The 19,699-nt window shown below is 35.1% G+C and overlaps 2 protein-coding genes across 4 annotated transcripts; one reads left to right on the top strand and one right to left on the bottom strand.

Annotated features, from left to right (window-relative positions):
- Window positions 1-1,119: 1,119 nt before the first annotated feature.
- Window positions 1,120-5,005, top strand: LOC128213945 (uncharacterized). The gene is made up of 4 exons (XM_052920064.1): window positions 1,120-1,286; window positions 2,453-2,560; window positions 2,837-2,960; window positions 3,158-5,005. The coding sequence occupies exons 1-4, from the start codon at window positions 1,216-1,218 to the stop codon at window positions 3,584-3,586; spliced, it is 732 nt and encodes a 243-aa protein (XP_052776024.1). The 5' UTR covers window positions 1,120-1,215; the 3' UTR covers window positions 3,587-5,005.
- Window positions 4,951-19,347, bottom strand: LOC128213943 (ribonucleoprotein PTB-binding 1-like). 3 transcript variants are annotated; one of them, XM_052920061.1, is made up of 17 exons: window positions 19,118-19,347; window positions 16,526-16,607; window positions 16,058-16,279; window positions 15,633-15,892; window positions 15,011-15,193; window positions 14,551-14,662; window positions 13,845-13,928; window positions 11,433-11,551; window positions 10,941-10,991; window positions 10,400-10,643; window positions 9,738-10,232; window positions 9,276-9,460; window positions 8,712-9,044; window positions 8,358-8,426; window positions 7,794-7,914; window positions 7,359-7,558; window positions 4,951-7,145 (listed from the first exon to the last, which is right to left on the bottom strand). In XM_052920061.1, exons 1-17 carry the CDS (start codon window positions 19,247-19,249, stop codon window positions 6,987-6,989), a joined length of 3,051 nt encoding a protein of 1,016 aa, XP_052776021.1. In that variant the 5' UTR covers window positions 19,250-19,347; the 3' UTR covers window positions 4,951-6,986. The 3 variants fall into 3 exon arrangements, with proteins under 3 accessions (XP_052776021.1, XP_052776022.1, XP_052776023.1); XM_052920062.1 differs by having other exon boundaries at window positions 4,951-7,142; XM_052920063.1 differs by lacking the exon at window positions 19,118-19,347 and adding an exon at window positions 18,383-18,572.
- Window positions 19,348-19,699: the final 352 nt, after the last annotated feature.

Genomic DNA, 19,699 nt, shown 5'->3' with positions numbered 1-19,699 from the left:
GTCAATACAGAAAAAATGAAAGATTCTGAAGTAACATTTGACAATATAGACAATACCATGGTGACATTTTTTACAGACTGTATATCTCGTGATTTATTTGTTGTGGATATATACTCAGATAGAACCCTATGTACTTAAAGTTGCACTCTTACTCCCAAATAAGATTAACCCCTATTTATAGAAATGTTTTAATATACCAAAAAAGATAAATACATGATTGTCGAAAACAATGGTTCTTATGAAGGAAACAAGTTGAATTTATAAGGAAGGTGCAGAAAACACGGGATTTCTACCTTATGAGACAAACGTAGATCGCAGTGAATCTTTTGGCACTCAACAATCATTTAATATTTTTGCGTTTTCAGATATTTGTTAAATACACCGTTCAATCGTGTTATCAGTTATTAATACTTCGGCCATAAATGCATCATTTAGTAAGTAGTTAAAGGTTTATCACTCAAAATATATGTTTGTTATACATGTGTATTGTATTGATTTTGAATCAGATTGTCACTTTAAAAAAAAAGACTGGCAAGGCTTTCACTCAAAGACCACCTCTTGATTGTGAAAATGTCCAGAAAATTGTCACACGTTTCTTGGGCAGTTAATGCATACGAGGTTACCTTTATACTATGTACTCAATTATAATAGTCTATTTTTTGTGTGTCCACGGAATGACTGTGTTTTTCATTCTTGAACTGGTAAATAATTTACCTTTCCGCGAAAGAAAAAATCCACTTTTGTTCGTATAGTTTTACACATTAGATTTTTTTATTTTTCATACAACTGTTGTAAATTACAATGTATGACAAGTGATCTGTCAACTATTTCATAAAATATATAAATACATCGACTGTTTATAATTTTAAAAGATTGACGCATTGGTCACTGTATTAACTGACATTGTTCCAGATGTTGGACATTGTGCAATAACCAACGATCAACTACGTTTTAGTTTACTTCCTTAGCTACTCGACCATGACTTTCGTACACGTGAGTAGTTATTTTAAGAAACAGTAATCATCGGCTATATTCGGCCAGTAAATTAACCAATCAAACTGTTCGGAAACGGGAAAACTCCGCCTTTATTTGTGACGAAACGAAGTTCACTGAGGTCATCAACATCGTAAATATAAATATCGGAGTAGATCTTGTGCGTTGGAACACGTTTAGAGTGGTTTCTTTAGTGGTAAACAATTTTAACAAGTAAGGAAAATGTTGTTGGACTATTCTGACAAGGTATCGCCGATATACGGTCAACATTTGAAGGAAGACTGTGCGAAAAGGTAGGATTTTCTTAAAAATGTATTCCTAAATATGTACTGTACGTCGTAAAAAAGGATATACAGAAACACAGACCTAAAAACATTGTTTATAGGTTCGTGATAGGACGGCGGGTGTTCGGTAATCTTATATTTTGACGATTTTTGTACAAGGCAGACTCATGGGGTATACATAACTAATGTCAAAATTATTAAAGTGACACTCTTATTCAAAATCAATGAATAAATATGTAAAACAAACATACATTTTGCCTTATAAACCTTTATCTACTTACTTAATAATGCATTTATAGAAAATATTAATTACTGATAACAAGATTATAACCGTGTATTTAATAGCAGAAAGCGCAAAAATATTAATGATTGGTGAATGCTAAAAAAAATTACTGCGGTCTTCTATAGTCTCATAAGGTAGAAATACCGTGTTTTATGCTCATTTATTTCCAATTAAACTCAGTATCCTTTATAAGAACTATTGTTATCGACATTTCTTCAACATCTTTGGAATATTAAAACAATATTATTAATTGTATTAAATCTTATTTGGGAGTAAGAGTGCATCTTTAACAAGAAGCCAGGAACTTCCATACTTTTGGCTAGGTCATATTGAAATATGATTATAAAAAAAAATCGAATTGTTTCTTTCCCAATTATGACTACACAATCAGCACGTACATATAACATCTTTTACAACATTCCACTTCACGATCACTGTATTAAAACGTGGACTATTTGATGATATCAGTAGTACATGTACATACGCATAATATTTCTATTTTCTTATACGACAGATAAGAAATGCTGGTTTCCCATTTAAATTTACCTCATAGATGGCTATATATATAGGCACTAGGATTCGTAGTAATGATATCACCACAAAACAATGTCAATAATACACACACCGCATATATAATTTATATAAATAAATTGAAATAACTAACTTCGTCTGTAAACAACTACCGAAATCGTGCATTACGAAGAGATAAAGGGTAACCAAGTTGTCGCGGCACAGTATTATACTAAAATAGTAAACATCATCATAAATATCATGACTGTTGGCAGATCACAAAGGTTTATCCTTAATAATTTATATTTTATTTGAATACAAGTCATAACATAAAGGCGTTTAAGACCAACAAGGTAACTTGATCATTCTGTTTCTAATTCAGAACAAAATCCATGAAGATCGGTGAAGCTGTGGAGAAAGTAGTCCGTAGAGCCTGGCGGGAAAACAGACTCGTCGTCGGCGTACTGGAGGTCGCGACATTTCTTCAGCAGTAAGTTTACCAGTGCTCTTTTAAAACTAATTCCGTCGACCATGGAACAACCAGTGATGGAAAAATATATATTTTCTTGATGGTATTCGTGTCAGTTCGTTAGAAACATTATACAGTACATTTAAATGGAATATAGTCGTGTCCGTCTCAATAAATCCGTACCATTAAAATGGATATAATTGATTATGAAATGTTTTAAACTTTAAAATTGTTGTGTTGAAAAAAACAAACATAATAATCTTATTTAGTTATTAACTCTTAAACCTTTATTTAAAGTGCGGTGCGGGGCAGTGCACTGGTGTGTGTGCTCGAGCAAGGACCGAGGACCAGCGTTGGTGACTTATGTCAACACAGGCTCGTGGAGGCGTTCTGCAGGGAACACCGCATCCGCCTCGTCAAGGTAGGCTGAACATTTTGGATTCAGCGGATTCTAAACATTGTTAAATTTGGTTAACACCGACCAGGCAACGGCTCATTTATGTGCCTTGTACGGTACAGGAGGTTACGTTGTACTAATTTTTGGACCTCATTAAGCCTGTTGACGGATACCAAAACATTTGCTGTAACAGCATTTTAACTATCAGTGTCTTGTTCCAGGTTAATGGAGAACGAAGTCTGATGGATAAGGATGATGATGAAGATGACGAATCTGAATTCACGCAAACGACAGATGAACAAACTGAATCTCAGTCAAGGGAACGTGAAACTATGGGTGTTCAGCTTCAAGACGTACATACCATCACCACGAAGGGAACCAAGGATAATCGTCGACGGAATTCTCTCCAAGAAATCATTCAGATTCAACACCGACAACACCCAAGGCGAATTGCCCGAAACCACTCATTTCCAAAGAGAGAAAAAAATCAAGTGAACGTGCTTCCCAGCAGTGGAAATGCCACATGTTTTCTTGTACAGGCTGAAGGGAGGATATCGAGTGAGGAGGATTTTGTTATAGCTTTCCACGATATCTACAGGAGTAGCAGTATGCATGGCCACCAGTTTCCTTGTGTTAAAGTTGGGTGTTAATGGAAACGAGACCAGGACGACGTGAAATAATGTGTGCCAAATTCAGGATTCCTAGCCATGAAATACATTAGTAGCAAAATGAAATAAAACCAGTAAAACACAATGATCTCTGTGACAAATTTTGAAAAGTTGTGACAATAATTCGTATAAAAGGAGAATTATGTGAAAAGCAGAAGCAAGGTACCACACTTTTAATAAATGTTCAAAATATTAAAATGAGTCATAAATCATATGTTGCTATTAAATTTTTATTTCATCGCGGTACTAACTGCTTCTGACTGCTTCGTTGACAAATATATCATTGAGGAGTTATATAGCAATGCCTCTATAGATTTTACAAATGTACAATTCAAAATGTTACATATTTATTTAAAACAAAGAAACATTTCTATGGAAACTGTTACATTCATTGTTGAATTGTTTAATTCTCAATTTGAAAACTATTTGAAAACAGAATGAAAGAAAGAAAAGTATTTTACAGAAATGTATCTTGAACACAAATGTTAGCAACAGTACCATTTCTAATAAAAACAACAATTTAAAATATCATGATATTTTAAAACAAACATTTCAAAGTAAAATATCTATCCAATAAAATGAACAACAAAATAATAAGGAAGAGAAAGGATGTGACAAGATAGGCCAGTCAATAGATGTGACAAGATAGGCCAGTCAATAGATGTGACAAGATAGGCCAGTCAATAGATCTGAAAAGATAGGCCAGTCAACAGATGTGACAAAGACCAGTCAATAGATGTGACAAGATAGGCCATGTGACGAGATAGGCCAGTCAATAGATGTGACAAGATAGGCCAGTCAACAGATGTGATATGAACTATATATTGTGTTTTTATGCAACTGCAGCTGTTTTACTTATGTGTTATACAATTTATGTCTTTCATTTATTCTTTGCAATGTGGAGTTTTACATAAAGCTACATGTAATATCAAATCTTTTCCTTTTTCTTTCAACATAAACAACCAGCATACATGTTACTATGGTGATGGTTTAGGTACATTGTGTAGAGTCTTCATGTTGTAACATGACAACTGTTAGTATGATGTACAAAAACTTTCACAATACTTACCAAGGAGTCCGTTATGAGTACCATATCACATCTGTTATAGACTGAGGGTACAGAAAGTATCATAAGAAATAGTAACAGATAAATAACAGACATTATAAACAGGTGGTGAAAAGTGCAATTTCACTGAAAAGTTTGGAAAACATGTACAGTTCCCTTAATACAGTCATCTTATTATTAGTATGTTAAAATTTTCTGTCCATCAAAATGTCCAAATCTGTATTTTTTAATCCTTGTAAAATTGATCTAATATAAAGTTTCTCATTCAATATTTTTTTCCTGATTTTTATGTTGTTTTTTTTACTGGAACAATACCATAATAAAAGGAAATTTTATCTCTCGTGTTTCTGTAAGTATAATTATTCAGACCTGTGTTTTACCTGAAGAGTTAGAAGCCAAATGAAATATTCTATAAATTAAATTATTACTATACTCAAATTGAAAGCACTGTAAGATACAATTATGATTTTCATCCATTCAAGTGGAAAGGAAATAAAGCAGGCGTGTGATTGTAACAGTTATAATTGCTATGTAGGAACTTATGAACAAAGACACTTTATATGATGATATTTGCATAAATAACATGTTGACAAGAATAGGCATAAACGAGTGGTATTCAACACAATTCTGCTTTATGAACTTGTGACAACGGCCACTGACCTCATTAGACTAGTGGTTTGTTTGTTTGTTTTGATAGTAGTTTTATATACTGTAAACCGGTTTGATAATACTAGTCACTGAACTATTTCTTTATCTGTACAGGTGAAGACCTGAAATTGTCAATAATCTGTAGTGTATAGTGGGTTAAAGGTGTAAGGTTTGTTGATATTTAGATTAATATTTCGGATTGAAACACAATGTCTGTGAAAAACAAGGTTACTAGTGCATATCAGTTGTATAAAGTAAACTATATGTTTCAAGAGCTTTAAAGCTTCTGTGTATTAAACATGGGTCTTATGAGGTCAGCATAAAAGTCAAGGTTACATTTGAATGACAAAGGCTGTGCGAATGAAAAAAGCAGTTTACCAAGTTGGGAGAAATCTTGAGAACTGGTCAAGCCTGAAAGGCCACTGTATCACAAGTTCACAAGGCAGTAGGATGAAATACAACTCTAGTGGTCACAACAAATCTCTTAACATATTCTTAACAGTGAAATGCATATGACTTCTACCAGTGAAAGTATTAAAACCCTTGTATGTACAAGTCACAAATGACAGCCACATTATGTACAATTAATAAATAAGAGCATAAGAATACCGGTACATGATACATGGCTTTGTATTCGGATGTATGTGATAGCATTATATTCCTGAATGCACAAGACTGGTACTAACATTTAAACATAAAATTTCTTCTACAAAGCGTTTATTTTAATACGATGGAAAAAAATCTCATCTACTTATATAAATCAAAATATAAATGAAAAAATCTTCGTGAAAATACCATTAAATGACTAAAGCAGGTAAAATGCACACAGATATGATAACTACATTTTTCAACTAATAATCCTCAATTGGAATTTTCAGTTTTAAAATGAACGAACATAAAGCAGACACAATTAAAAAATGAGTATGAAATTCACAACCTATGAATTAATCTATGGAAATAATAAGTAAAAGTTACCCTTAGCAATGTTACTGAACAAATACTTGAGACTGAGACAAAACTACGCTGAATGTTTGTCTCCATTCCTCACAAATATAACATTTATCTTCAAGAAAATGTCAAATCAAACAATGGCATTCCCCTTGAATATGGACAAAGGCTTTAGGGTATTTACACTTTAAAGATTTAATATCGTTTCAGGGAAGGTAATGGGTGGGAAAAATTTGACATAAATTCTTCCTAAAATTGCACCTGTGCACTGCTGAGAGCCTCGGGACAATTACACATAAAACTTTGCCATCATGTTTCCTCACGTGACACTGATATAACCCGAGACAAAGCCCTCTAATAGTTTGAGCCCCATGTGGATCTCCATTCTAGAACATGCTGGCAAATTACTCACATCTGGTAAGACATGGCTTTGTCTTCACACATGTCCATGATGGCAAATTCTAAGCCCTACTTTATCAGGCAGTCTAACAGTCAGTCCAGAACCAACCATTGACCTATTGTTGTTTTTGCAAGACTTGGCATTATATCTTTAAAAATCCTGACAGTTTTGGCCAATGCTTTGGACCATCAAATTTGGGCAGTGTAAAAGTTGGTCCAGAGTCTGTCACTGAGCTTCTATCATTTCCAGTATGACATTGTGGCCCCAAATGTATTCCATTTCAAGTGTGGACCAATCCTTTTGACCATGTTGGAGTGAGTCTAAAACCTGCCACTGAGTTTCTGTCGTTTTTGGTAGGACTCTGCATAGTGTCCCCCGAGTCCCTGAGAGTGCTGGCCAATGTAGTTACCCTCCGGGCTGGCCTCCGGGGACGGTAATAGGTGGCTGAATGGACGCTTCTGGCCCTGGGGCGTTGACTGCTGCAGGGAGTAGAGCAGAACATGTGGTTTAAAATGGCTTATGCATTTAAGAACTTAATTACCAAGAAGCACACTAGTTACACATAAGTAAACATTAAAACATCACTTTTGTTTTCCATTTTTCTTATAATAATAAACTATTGTCAGATAATAAAATTCCATGTTTACACAAAAATTACTCTGTGTAACAGAAATACTATAATAAATACTTACTGTATTGTTATTGCCAGATGTAAATGATGACCCCATGCCCAACAATGGCTGGGGTGGGGGCCCCATCAGCCCGTCCCCCTTGTTTCCGATGGCCCCAAAGGAATTAGTATTCTGGAATGTGAATAGGTCTCCTGTACTGGCTTTGTTAAACATGGAGCTGCCATTGCTTCTCTGCTGCATACTGTATGGTCCCTCTGAATCTAGAGAATCATTATAGCTATAACGCATCTTGACTACTTCTGTTTATGAAATTAGACTTTTGGATGAACAAGCCCTAATTCTTATAACGCTTGGTTTCAAATATTTTCAACAAGCCCTGCTTTATAAAATTTAAAATTTGAGCAAGCCTGGACGGTATTTAACCAGTTCAGGGCTTGTGCTTCCTTCCACCACTGCTACTTGCTCAATAAAACACTCAACAGCAGCATTTTATACCTGAGAAGTTGCTAGCCCCCATGTTGTTCCATGACCCCATGTTTTGCTGTCGGGAGCCAGTAGCTGCTAGAAGGGCAGCATTATTAGTCATCTTTGTGAACTCTCTAGACCCATCAGATTGCTGTAATAATGTGTATGTAATGATAACTTTGTTCACAGCATCAATGAGATAATTATACCTCCATGAACAAGTATTAGTGGTTGTGTTATCAAGAACATTATCATGGGGACCATTTCATTAAAGAATTTCTTTCTTTCTTCATCTTTGTGTTCTCATTTAATACTAACTTATGTTCAATTCACACAAACATCTAGCAAAATAATGAAAATATGTCAATGAAACAATTTTTTACGACTTAAATCAACTAAGATTTATTGAAACAGGCAATGAAACAAAAGTATATTAATCTGCAGCTACAACCTGTTTTGATATTTTACTAGTAAATGCAAAATGTTTCTTTTTATAGTGAATTTAACACTTCAGCCGGTTCAATACTTTGTCCAAAAACTTAAGCATGTATACAAAAGTCATGTATATTAAAACCAAAAACCCGACTTTAATACCTGTCTAGCCAAGTTTGCACTGTTTCTTTGTCTGTTATTGATGCCAGAGAAGTAGGCAGCATCATACGTCTAAAACAGACAGTTTATATAATCCATACATGTATACTAATTGCATGTAATAACACGATTCATTTTCAGTTTCATTGAACAGTCCCACTATAAGACTCCAACACAAAACTGTAAAACTTGGGAAATTTATGCATTACCTGAACGATACCAATATTCATAACTTTTGTAAACATAAGCCCTAAACATTCACAGAGAGATTCTGACCTATGGATGATATTCACATTTAGTTATAATAGTGTTGAAAAAAACAAAATCAATAAAAAAAAATGCGGAACCAATTTCTACCTCTGAATTTGCTTGATCCATCATTCCACCAGCCATGTTGCGTTGGTTCATTCCCAGTAAGCTCTGAGGGCCCATATTTCCCATGTTTCCACTCATGTTATTGCTATTTCCCATGTTTCTGAAATTTCCCATGTTGCTCCGGAAGTTTCCCATGCTAGTATTGTCTCCATTTCCAAAATTTCCCATATTATTTCTAAAATTCCCGTTATTGCTAAAATTTCCCATGTTTCCGAACGTGCCCATACTGCTACCATAATTTCCCATGTTTCCCATACTGTTCATGTTACCCTGATCACAAAACCCCTCACTACCATCTCCTTCATCATAGCCTCCCTGAAAACATAAAGGTCACATTTTACAAGGATACATACACACAACACACTGACTGTTACCCATTACAAACACAGCCATAACAAAGGCCAAAACAAGCATTATCAACAAGTAAACTTTTCACACATTATTTGCTTACCAAGACAAATATCTATTTATGGATCAATGGAATTAAGTGCATGAAATTTAGAAAAGAACAACATTTTTTTCATCTTACTGAAATCTTACCCTCACCTGGTAACCAGAGTCATTCCCGCCCATTCCCTGGTTTCCAAGAAAGCCTCCCTCCTCCTTGAAGGTCGGGGGTGTGGGGATGAGCCCCTCTCCCTTAGTGTTCAGGTTCAGGCTCAGCAGGGGGGTCGGAGATTGAGATGGAGGGGCACCCAGCAGGGACTGGGGAGAGTTGCTACTAGAGGAACCTGGAAAAGTACCTGTATGTTAGTAACTGTAACAACAGGACAGATAAGACATTTTATTAAAACTTGGAACATGAAAAAGTCCTTATATAGCTGAACAATGGAATTTATCCTGGAATCATTCTGTATATATACATTCAATATATTTTAAAAATTACCAATCATTATGCATTTATGAATAAAAATGATAAGGCTTACATTTTTCCACAACACCCATACAACTACATGTATGTTCTTTCCTCTTTGTAAAACATTATTGAAAAAAAATATTAAAACTAACCTTGTCCTCTGTAGTTTCCTAGCAACCCATCACCTTGGTTACTACTATTGTCATTATATCCACCAAGCATATTATTTCCTCCAAGTCTGTTCATATTTCCACCTTGACTCTCAGACATTTTCTGCACAGACAATGCTTGTTGCATGTTGCTCATGAAATTTGAATTTCCTTTTCCTTGTCTATTCATGTTAAAACTACTGGAGGTATTCATGTTCATATTACTGGAGGTATTCATATTCATATTATTCATACCCATATTCATATTACCAGGTGGATTTCCAAGTAAACTTCTAGGCTGGTTACCCTGATGATGACTAAAGTTGTTACTTTGACTAGACTGGTTCATATTCACATAGTTTGAGTTAAAATTGTTCTGATTCTGCTGGTTCATGCCTATGGAGTTGAGTATTTTCTGTGCAACCTTTCCCGCCTGCATCAATCCATCCAGCAATGGCTTTGGGGGACCGTTTGGTGTTGGCTGAGGAGGGGCATTGCCTGCAAGTACATAGATATACATGTATGTTTTTATTTAACTTTTAACATTTTCCTTTGCAACCGCTGTGATTCAATAATCTATTTTATATATTTATTTGATATCATAGATTGTTTTTTTAAAAAACCAAACATTATGAAGACTTTTTACTGTTAAATTTCATATGTACCTAGCAGTCCCCTGTTATGGCTTTGTTCTAACATCATGGCCATCATTCGACCGAGACTGCCCAGGCACACAAGGTTCAGTTCCGCAATTGGTTTCCCTAGCAACTGTGGAGCCTCAGGGTCGTGTCTCACAGCCCCCTGGGGAAAACCCGGGCTCTCTGAAGGCGGCATGAGTAGGTTCTTCAAAACAAGGTTGGCCTGGGCTGTGACTGGGTCCCCTAGCAGGGAGACTGGTTCAGGCTTTTGCTGAAATTGATGATTAGTAGGCATTTTTATTAAATTGTTTCCAATCAAAGGATATTTTTCCTTGTTGATTTTACTGCAGAAATGAGTTGTACACATTGTTACAATTTATTTTTTTATTTATTTATTTGTGTACATTAGTGTTTTTTTTCCAAAACAAGGCTTCTTACTTTGGACCAAAATTGCCATGACTTTCCCCTGTATAAATCAAACATAATTTTCAAAGCTAATAAACATACATGGCTATCATATCATATCACACTTAACAAGAAAAAAGTTCTGAATGAATATAAAAAATACCTCGAAATCTTCCCCAGATGGCACTTTCAACTTTCCAAGGGGACCAGGCAACTGTGGGGAAAAAACAAGGAAGGAATCATACAACAATGTCCTGTCAAACAGTTCAGTCAACCTTTCATGCCTTATTCAAATTGTTTTTTAACATCTTAATTTCAACAAAATAATTTAATATATATATTCATAATATAAATGCTTGCGGCACAAGACTAAGAGAAGAAATATTCTAAAAAAATATGCATTAAAATTACACAAAAGGATCTTATTTAGATAGTGCCGTACAGGACCAGTACTCAACTGTATTTGTTTAATTGAGAGCACCTTAGTGGATGCCCCTGTTTGTCTCATTCTTCTCAGTCGACTAAGAGACACAACTCAATAAATGTTTAGCCCCCTGAAGCACCTTGGCTTTAAGCATTTTAAGACCAAAACATGTTAATAAAAGATAGGCAGTTTGAATCTACAGTGAAAACGTGATGGATTAAGTGTCTGTACCTGTCCATTGTAAGTGCCATTTTCACGCATGTCGAGTACAATCACTGACAGCAGGCCGAGCTGGACATTCACGTCCATCAGGGGAGACATTGGGATGGTCGGGGCTGGGCCCAGTAACCCTGAAAGAAGAATAACCATTGATGTGTTCTCATTTTCTTCTAAATATTACATTTTGAATTCATTTTATCTTTACTTAACACTGAGGTAACTACCACTTCTCTCTGGCTTCTATCATTGGGAAGCAAACACTAAGGGTACTTTCATGTCAGATGTTGACTGTTGACTTGCTGGCAAGGGGTACATAAAGACAAGATAATGGTTTACAAGTCTTACATCTGGTGTACAGCATTCGGATGGTATGATTGTGATTTATGGAAGAAAGGCATAAATGTTCCTTACCAAGAAAAAATTCAAATCTACTGTAATTAAGTTAGGCATATTTTCCAAGTTTGCCGTAAGGCATGATTTACCAGTTTCAATAAGGCCTAAAAAAATAAATTGTGTGGTTCAGGTCACCCAATCCTACCTGGAAAATATCGCCGACCCTACTGTTTTTTTTTTGGGTGCGACTTGCGAAAAAACCCAACTCCAGAACGTCGAGAGTTTAAGCTCATAACACCCAAGATGAGTTTCGAAGATGTAGAGATAATGTTTTTGTTCGAGCCGGGATCTGTATCCGAGATTGACATGTCAACAGCCGACAAGGGGCCATCGACCCGTTTGTATGAAGAATAGCTGTACGATATTCATGTTGAACAATTTATTGGGAAATTCTCTGACTTTTCGTTCTTCAGAGTAAGGTATATACAATGGAACAAAATGTCTCTGGATAAAAGTATAAGTTTTCCCACACATAAGATTGAATGCCGGTCTAATTTTAATATACCCCACCCACCACTGCAGGACAAGGCATGACCCTTTTCACTTGTCATGTTGTCAGATGCAATCATAAAAAATAGTTTAAACAAGCATATTCAGTGAAAAGATATAAAAGACTCAGAAAGAATAAGATAAGCACATTGGTTTTACTGAGAAACGGCTGCAAACAATGATTTTTTAATAAATTAAGGGCAATAACTCTAAGGAAAATTGACCAATCCAAAAGAAAAACAGACAGGCATCATCACAGTATGTTGGTTCTTATTTATTCCAAGTGTCATGAAATTCTACCAGCTAGTTGCATAGAAAAGGCTGCAAACATGGATCTTTTAATAAATCAAGGGCAAATAACTCATATAGAAATTACACAATCCAAAATATAAATAAACAGGCATCATCGCAGTATGTTGGTTCATATTTATTTCAAGTTTCAAGAATTTCTACCATCTAGTTACTGAGAAATGGCTGTAAATGAGTTTTTCAAAAAATCTAGGGCAATAACTCCCAAGTACAATTGACCAATCCAAAAAAAAAATTAACAGGCATCATCCCAGTACAGTAATTCATATTTATTTTAAGTTTCATGAAATTCTGCCAGCTAGTGACTGAGAAATGGCTGTGAATGTGCATTTTTCAAAAAATCAAGGGCAATTACTCCAAGGACAATTGACCAATCAAATTTTTTTTTGGACGGGCATCATTCCAGTATAGTGGTTCATATTTATTTTAAATTTCATGAAATTATACCGGCTAGTTACTGAGAAAACGCAGGTGACGGACGGACGGACGGACAGAAGGAAGGACGGCCGGAAGGAAAGACAGACAACGCCATTTCAATATCCCCCTCCCTATTTCATAGGCGGGGATAATAAAATAGCAGCAGGGCAAACATACTAGTATCTATATAGAAAGGAAATATAAAATACTAGGAGTTCTGACATAGGCTGGTGCCTGACAAAATGTGACTTTCTTTTAAACTGGGACTGAAACCTGGGTATGTTGCCATTTGTACAGTTTATAATTCCTAACTTTACTTCTTGGAGAATGGCAGAGAAATGTTTTTGAGATGCTGAAGCAGGTCAGTTTTGTCACATTTAATTATCAATTTGTTTTGCTTTCGGAAGGTGTGTGACCAATGGTAACAAAACTAGCAATGACACACCACCTAACTGCAGCGATGCTCAGCAATGTCCTTATATAACTGAAAATCTGTTGAAAAAGGACACAAACAAACCTGTACCAAACTAAAAAAAAAAAAAAATCCCGACCTACCCTACCTATTCTTGGGGACCATGTTACCCGAACCACACAATTTATTTTTTAGGCCTAAGGCAACAATGCCAGTTTTAGTAAGGCATGATTTACCAGTTTTCAATATTAAAGGCATAAATGACAGTATTTAGTAAAGCATGATTGAGAGTTTCAAGTGAGGCATAATTTTACTGGGATTTGATGTTTGGAAATACTGCAATCACATGAGTAGGCCATTAAGTGTTTATTGACTTTAACTTCAAGTAGTTAGTCAAGTGTGACCTGGTTTGGTGTTGGTCTTGTCCTCGAGCTGTTTGATGTATCCTTCTTGAAGATTTAGCAGGTTGTCTGTGAACTTGACCAACACTGAAAAGTAAACACATTGATCTTGAGTAAGTTTTAATGCTTAAGTTGAGAATACAGGGGCATGGTGTATGATTAAAGATACTACAGAGATAACCAGAATCTGACCAGGACAAGACTACAAGGAAATGACCTGAATTCATACTTTGAACAATGTTTGAGCCTAGAAAGCTTTGAATAAGGTCGCAAACTATCAAGATGTTGGTTATGTTTTATTTAGATAATAAAATTGCAATAAATACCTACCTGGTATCTTATGTATGGAAGTACTACTTACAAATGAGATTTCTATTGTCAGAAAATATCTAACGAATATTATGACGCTAATTTTTCAAATGGCTACTTTACAAGTTTAGGTGTTCTTTGTTGGCGTCTGAAGGGGCAACAATGCAAAGCATGTATCTTTCTTATACAACTTTTTCCTTCCCAATTTGGGTCTGAACTTCGGCCCCATTCCCAAAACTTAAAGCATTACTGTTCATTTTATTTACTCAAGAAGAAGAAGACACATTTTTTCCAAGAAGAAACGCCCTGCTCAACACCAAAAATGATGCGAAAAACACTGCAATTCTACATCAGATAATCCAACCAACAAAAGCAAAAAGCCAATACTACTAGTACATACATCTGGGGTGTTTAGCCTGGTGCGTCTTGAAGAAGGGGTGTCTGAGGAAGGCAGGGTTGGGGTAGACTGGGTCTGGCAGCAGGCTCGCCTTATTCACATGAATACTGTCACCCTGCATTACACAAGGAGATGGTTTATATGCAAGGTACTGGTACAGCTATTATTATTGCATCAGATCTTACTTGCCCAATAAATAACAGTTCTCTTCATTCATGCCTATGCTTCACTAGATATCTTATTTGCCCACATGTTTTTCAAAGATTATCATTATCATCTGATACTAGCATTGTTTTCTTCAGAGTAACAGCTCCTTTTGCTTTGGTTTGCAAAAATTGTAAAAGAAAGAAAAGAAAGCTTTCCATATTTCTCATTTTCAAAACATACTATGTTTGATAGTCACAGTAACATAGACTCAGTAAAAAAATTTTTGGAAGAAACAAAATCAAAACACAACACATACATATTTGAACATGATCCTGTTGAACATGTGGACAGCGGATTTGCCGGGTATACAGTATGATATATTCATGGGCACATCATTTATCTTCTCATTGTTAAACCGGTTGAAGGCCCTCTCTGCATTCTCGCTGTTTTCATACTCGATGATTCCAAAACCCAGGGACACATTCTCTTTTGTGACAATCTGAAATGAACAGGTAAAAGAATTCTAAACAAAATATTATAACACAGTCTGAAGTTATTATTTTAAATTAATTAAAAAAAATTACAGTGAACAACAAAGCTTTCTTCACCTACCAGCATGTTTATGTTGTTATTCCTGGAAATGTTCTGTAATGCACTGAATTACACAACCATATGCTGTTGCTGATGGAATATAATCCTTCATGTCAGACAGGCAACTGGCCAGTTTGGTTAACTTCTACGATTATTTTGATATTTCAAAAGTTTACACTTAGCGCATTTCAAAGACTAACAGATGGTTTCACAATCACAATGTTATGAAACTACTTAGTTTCTGTATGACTGAATGTAACCTGTAAGACTAACAAATACCATTACTTACATAATGAGTTCAGAGGCTATACAACCAATGATAAAATATTTAATTTATGAGAACGTACCTGGCAATATATTGGCTTTACAAGTTGACTGAAGACTTCACGAAGGGCAAGACAGTCAGTGTAGTCAGGCGGCAAATTGTCAATGAGCAGACATGTTGAATGGAGATCAGCAAACTCGATACCAGTCTTGGAACTGTCCACAATGGCATCACAGTGGACAACTTGACCTTCCACTTTCGACCAGTCAAGTGCATACTTTATCTGGCCAACTTTTTCAATAGACTCATTGAACTCAACAAAACCATAGCCTTTGCTGTCTCCTAAAATGAAGAAGGTAGTGTAATATAAATGATGTGTATGAGTAACTGGTTAAAAACAGCAATAAGCATTCTGTCAAGTGATTCTGTTTATCCCATCTTTAGAAACATGCTTCTTAAACTTATTGTCCAGCTACAGGTCAAAATTGTCTAATAAGCTGGACATACCAGTCTCCTCCGACCTCATGAGGAAGCACATGTCAATGTTGCCATGTTCTGTGATGAGTTCCCGGAACTTGTATTCTGTCATCGCCAGGGGAAGATGGGCAATACACAAGATCTTGTCACTACGGTACACAGACACACTCACAGTCAGGGTGTCAAACTTTGTGTTGTCTAGTTTCGAGATGGCATCATCTACAAGGCTCGGGTCTTTCAAGGTCACAACAGCTGTATTGGAAGGAAAATATCAACATAGATTGAAAGGTACCAGAATTAATAAAAATTGAAAACAGATGTGAGGCCATTCCTTTATCTTTTGTATGTTTGGCTAGTGACATTTTATATGCCAAGAACATAACAGTGTACATTTTATCCTACAAGAAAACAATATTCAAGCAGAGAACAATATTTAAAGTTGCAATTATGTTCACGGTGCTTGACAGACATAGCAGATGCCTTTACCCTTAGACCTACCCTGATTCTGGCCAAGATTTTTCCCCATCTGAACATCTTCCACTGGAAATTCTCCATTGAATCCCATAAATGCCCGGATGTCCTGAAACCAAGATATATTAACAGTTGATATTTCTAAAGCAAAGATACATTAAACTATCCCATTAGCAAGAACAATGAAGTGAACAAAACATAAAAATGTGTCACTCTGTCTCCAAAAAAACCAGTTACTTTAAAATTTTAAAGGTTTTTGACTTGTTATTTCAAACACAATGAGATAATTTAAGTCTAGTAGAACTAATCATTTTTTGTTCCTCTTTTTTCAGTTCTTTTCATTTTTAAGAATGACACATTTTCAAAACACTGTTGAGTGACTTACTAATAAGTGTTATAAACATGAACTGAGCCAAATACATTTTTTTTCTGTTTTCTTTTAAACCAAATGTTTAAATTTTGCATCATCACAGTACAGAAAATACTCAAAATGTTTGCTCATTACTATTCATGACTATTTAAAGGCAATTCAGTTAATCATTTTCATGTTATTATAATCAGGGGTTCTAACAGCTAATTATTATCCATCCTTAATTATAGCCATGGTCTGTTTGAGTATGTGAATGTCATGCCCAAAGCAGGGCAAAGGTTCATATTAATGTACTTCCTGCACAATAGCCTGAAGTCAAAAACCCTAAATCCTGATCATTAGAACCCCTGTATTATGTCATTCAGTCAACATGACAAATAAATAATAATCTTGATGGAATATAGATCATGATAGAGGAGATTTATTTTGGGCTTTCTAAATTTCGTATTTCGTATTTGGCAGAGTTTATTAGGTAAAGAAAAGGAAAGAACCGGACCTCTAGAAACCCAATGTCAATTGTTCTTGCCTTCTGTGTTGTAAAGGAGGGAAGTCAAGACTTATACACATGTATGGCTTTTGTAGAAATAAACTGAGTTGATGGATACTGGAGGAATTCTCCTTTCAAGTAGTACCAAAAACTCGGAAGAACACGGCCAATCAAGACTCAAACAAAACATTCTTGCATTCAAATGGGAAATATGAAAAAGGTGTTTCTAAGTGAGTATATTTAAATGACATTGTAACAAAGTGTTCACATTTTTTAGAACTCATAGGCTTGTAGAAAAATAACTTTTTTACCAAAATATCATCAAGATGCAGCAGCACTTGAATTGTACTGTAGGTAAACTTATATTGGCGAATACCCTGATATTAAGGCCAGGTGAGCTAATAATGATATTAGGGTGAATTTCTAAACCAAACAATTTACCATACTGATGATGCAAGTACTGTAATAATTCTTGAGTATGAATCTTCATTGTTTTTGAAGCACAACCAAGCATTGACTGTTATGCTAGAAAAAAATGGTTAGATGTTTGGATAAGGAATGTAGCTTAAAGCCACTAGTATTTGCGAGTTTGATAATTGTTGAAATAAAAAAATAAGAAAACACATCATCATTTTTGTAATATTACATTATAAACCTTTGTAATAACTTGGTAATACATTTAACAGCAGTCTCATCTTAATACATACAGTCATGTACAATGAAAGACATTCTGCGGTCAAAATACAAAATTTGAAAAAAATGTTCAGTTGTTTAAACCAAAAATAAACCTTGTTACTGCAATAATCAACTAAGCAAAATAACAACAGACCAACTTGAGGGAAACAGACACAAAACAGTAACAGACACCGAGACAGACATTTCGACAATCACAGACATATACATAAATGTAAACAGTAGAATGACCGGGGTGTGGAAACTCATAGATCTGTAAAAGAATGACACATAAACATGTATTTGAGTGAAAGTAAGTGGAACAGTTGTTTTTTTCTAGTATAACTGCTCTCACTGTTTTGTATCATCGTAGCCAGCTTTTCTTGTTCTCCATTAATGCAGCTGCATATCTGTTCTGAAGATATTTTCATGAGGAAAGCCTGTAAACAAAGCACTATAATTTATGTATTGATATCAAAATAATTATATAAACATGATTTATCAATATTATATCTGGCATTTCCTTTTGATAACCAGTACTAATCACTTACAAAGGTTCTAAGATAGGAGTGTGGATAAAAAAAAACAGGACGCTTTGATCCAGAATCTCTCACACTAACCACAAAATTTACTCACTGAGGACCCATTCAACTGTATGAAGTATGATGATTTAGGAAACTATCATAGATTATGTTCATATACAACACTTGCTGGCATGTCACACACAAAAAAAAAGATAGTAAAATATATCTAGATACCTTTTTTATTTTAGCATTTTATTAATCTCATTGAGACTGATTTCAGTCGTTGGGTGTTTTCCAAAACAAGGGCGATAAATCTTAAATCAAGCCACTTTTTTTCTTTTAGCATTACCCAGTACCGCTGCAAAAATGCAACAGGCAAAACACATGTCCTTTTAAATTGCAAAATTTTAGAGTTTTTAGGGATACATTTGTAATATTTTCAGTTTCACCAATTCATTGATTACTTTGGCAACATGTATTAAATTGTGTATATGTTGCATGGACTGTTGCATAAAAGAGAAACAACCTATAACACATATTACACAAGTTTGAAATCACAACTACACCTTTTCTGTTGTGCTGAATGGCAGGTTTTTGATGACCAATCTTTTCTCTCTATTGAACTCCGCTTTTGCTTTTTCCAGCAGCTCCATCTTGCTGGCTTTATCGGAAAACTCGTCTCCTTCTTCTCTTTTCATTTCTGCATGCAAATAAATTTACATAACAAAGTCAAACGTCTGAAACTGATCGAAATTAACACACCTCACCTTTGAAATTTTAATCAGTGAGCTTAAAATTCTTTAACGTTGTGAAAATAGCTGCACACGGACTCATTGTCCGGTGCGGGGTGATACAGGAATCCAGTGGATTTCACGTGAAATCCACTCAAAACGTGAAATCCACTCAGAACTCAGTCATTTTAATTAATAATTTAATTTTTTTATATACATATTAGAAAGTGCCTCATAAAGGGTTTATATTTCAAATTTTATTGAAATTGGTCAAAAAAGGAAGAAGTTAGAGCAATTTTTCATTTTTTTCCAAAAATAGATCGGAAATCGAGGTGAAATCCAGATTCCGATAAGTGAAATCCACTCATAACTCATTAATTTTAATAAATATTTTTCTGTTTTTGTATATTTATTAGA

Source organism: Mya arenaria, chromosome 13 (assembly GCF_026914265.1).
Source record: "Mya arenaria isolate MELC-2E11 chromosome 13, ASM2691426v1".
NCBI lineage: Eukaryota > Metazoa > Mollusca > Bivalvia > Myida > Myidae > Mya > Mya arenaria.
Note: the sequence above shows the minus strand (reverse complement) of the source record. Positions and strands in the feature narration are given on the sequence as shown.

Excerpts from the sequence above, each read along its gene's own strand:
- LOC128213943 (XM_052920061.1), bottom strand. The coding sequence starts at position 19,249 with ATGAAAAGAGAAGAAGGAGACGAGTTTTCCGATAAAGCCAGCAAGATG. Across the intron at positions 11,552-13,844 it reads CAAGACCAACACCAAACCAG|GGTTACTGGGCCCAGCCCCG; the intron begins GTCACACTTGAC and ends TTCTTCTTTCAG. Across the intron at positions 9,461-9,737 it reads AGGAAACTACAGAGGACAAG|GTTCCTCTAGTAGCAACTCT; the intron begins GTTAGTTTTAAT and ends GTACTTTTCCAG.
- LOC128213945 (XM_052920064.1), top strand. The coding sequence starts at position 1,216 with ATGTTGTTGGACTATTCTGACAAGGTATCGCCGATATACGGTCAACAT. Across the intron at positions 2,561-2,836 it reads GTCGCGACATTTCTTCAGCA|TGCGGTGCGGGGCAGTGCAC; the intron begins GTAAGTTTACCA and ends CTTTATTTAAAG. Across the intron at positions 2,961-3,157 it reads ACCGCATCCGCCTCGTCAAG|GTTAATGGAGAACGAAGTCT; the intron begins GTAGGCTGAACA and ends GTCTTGTTCCAG.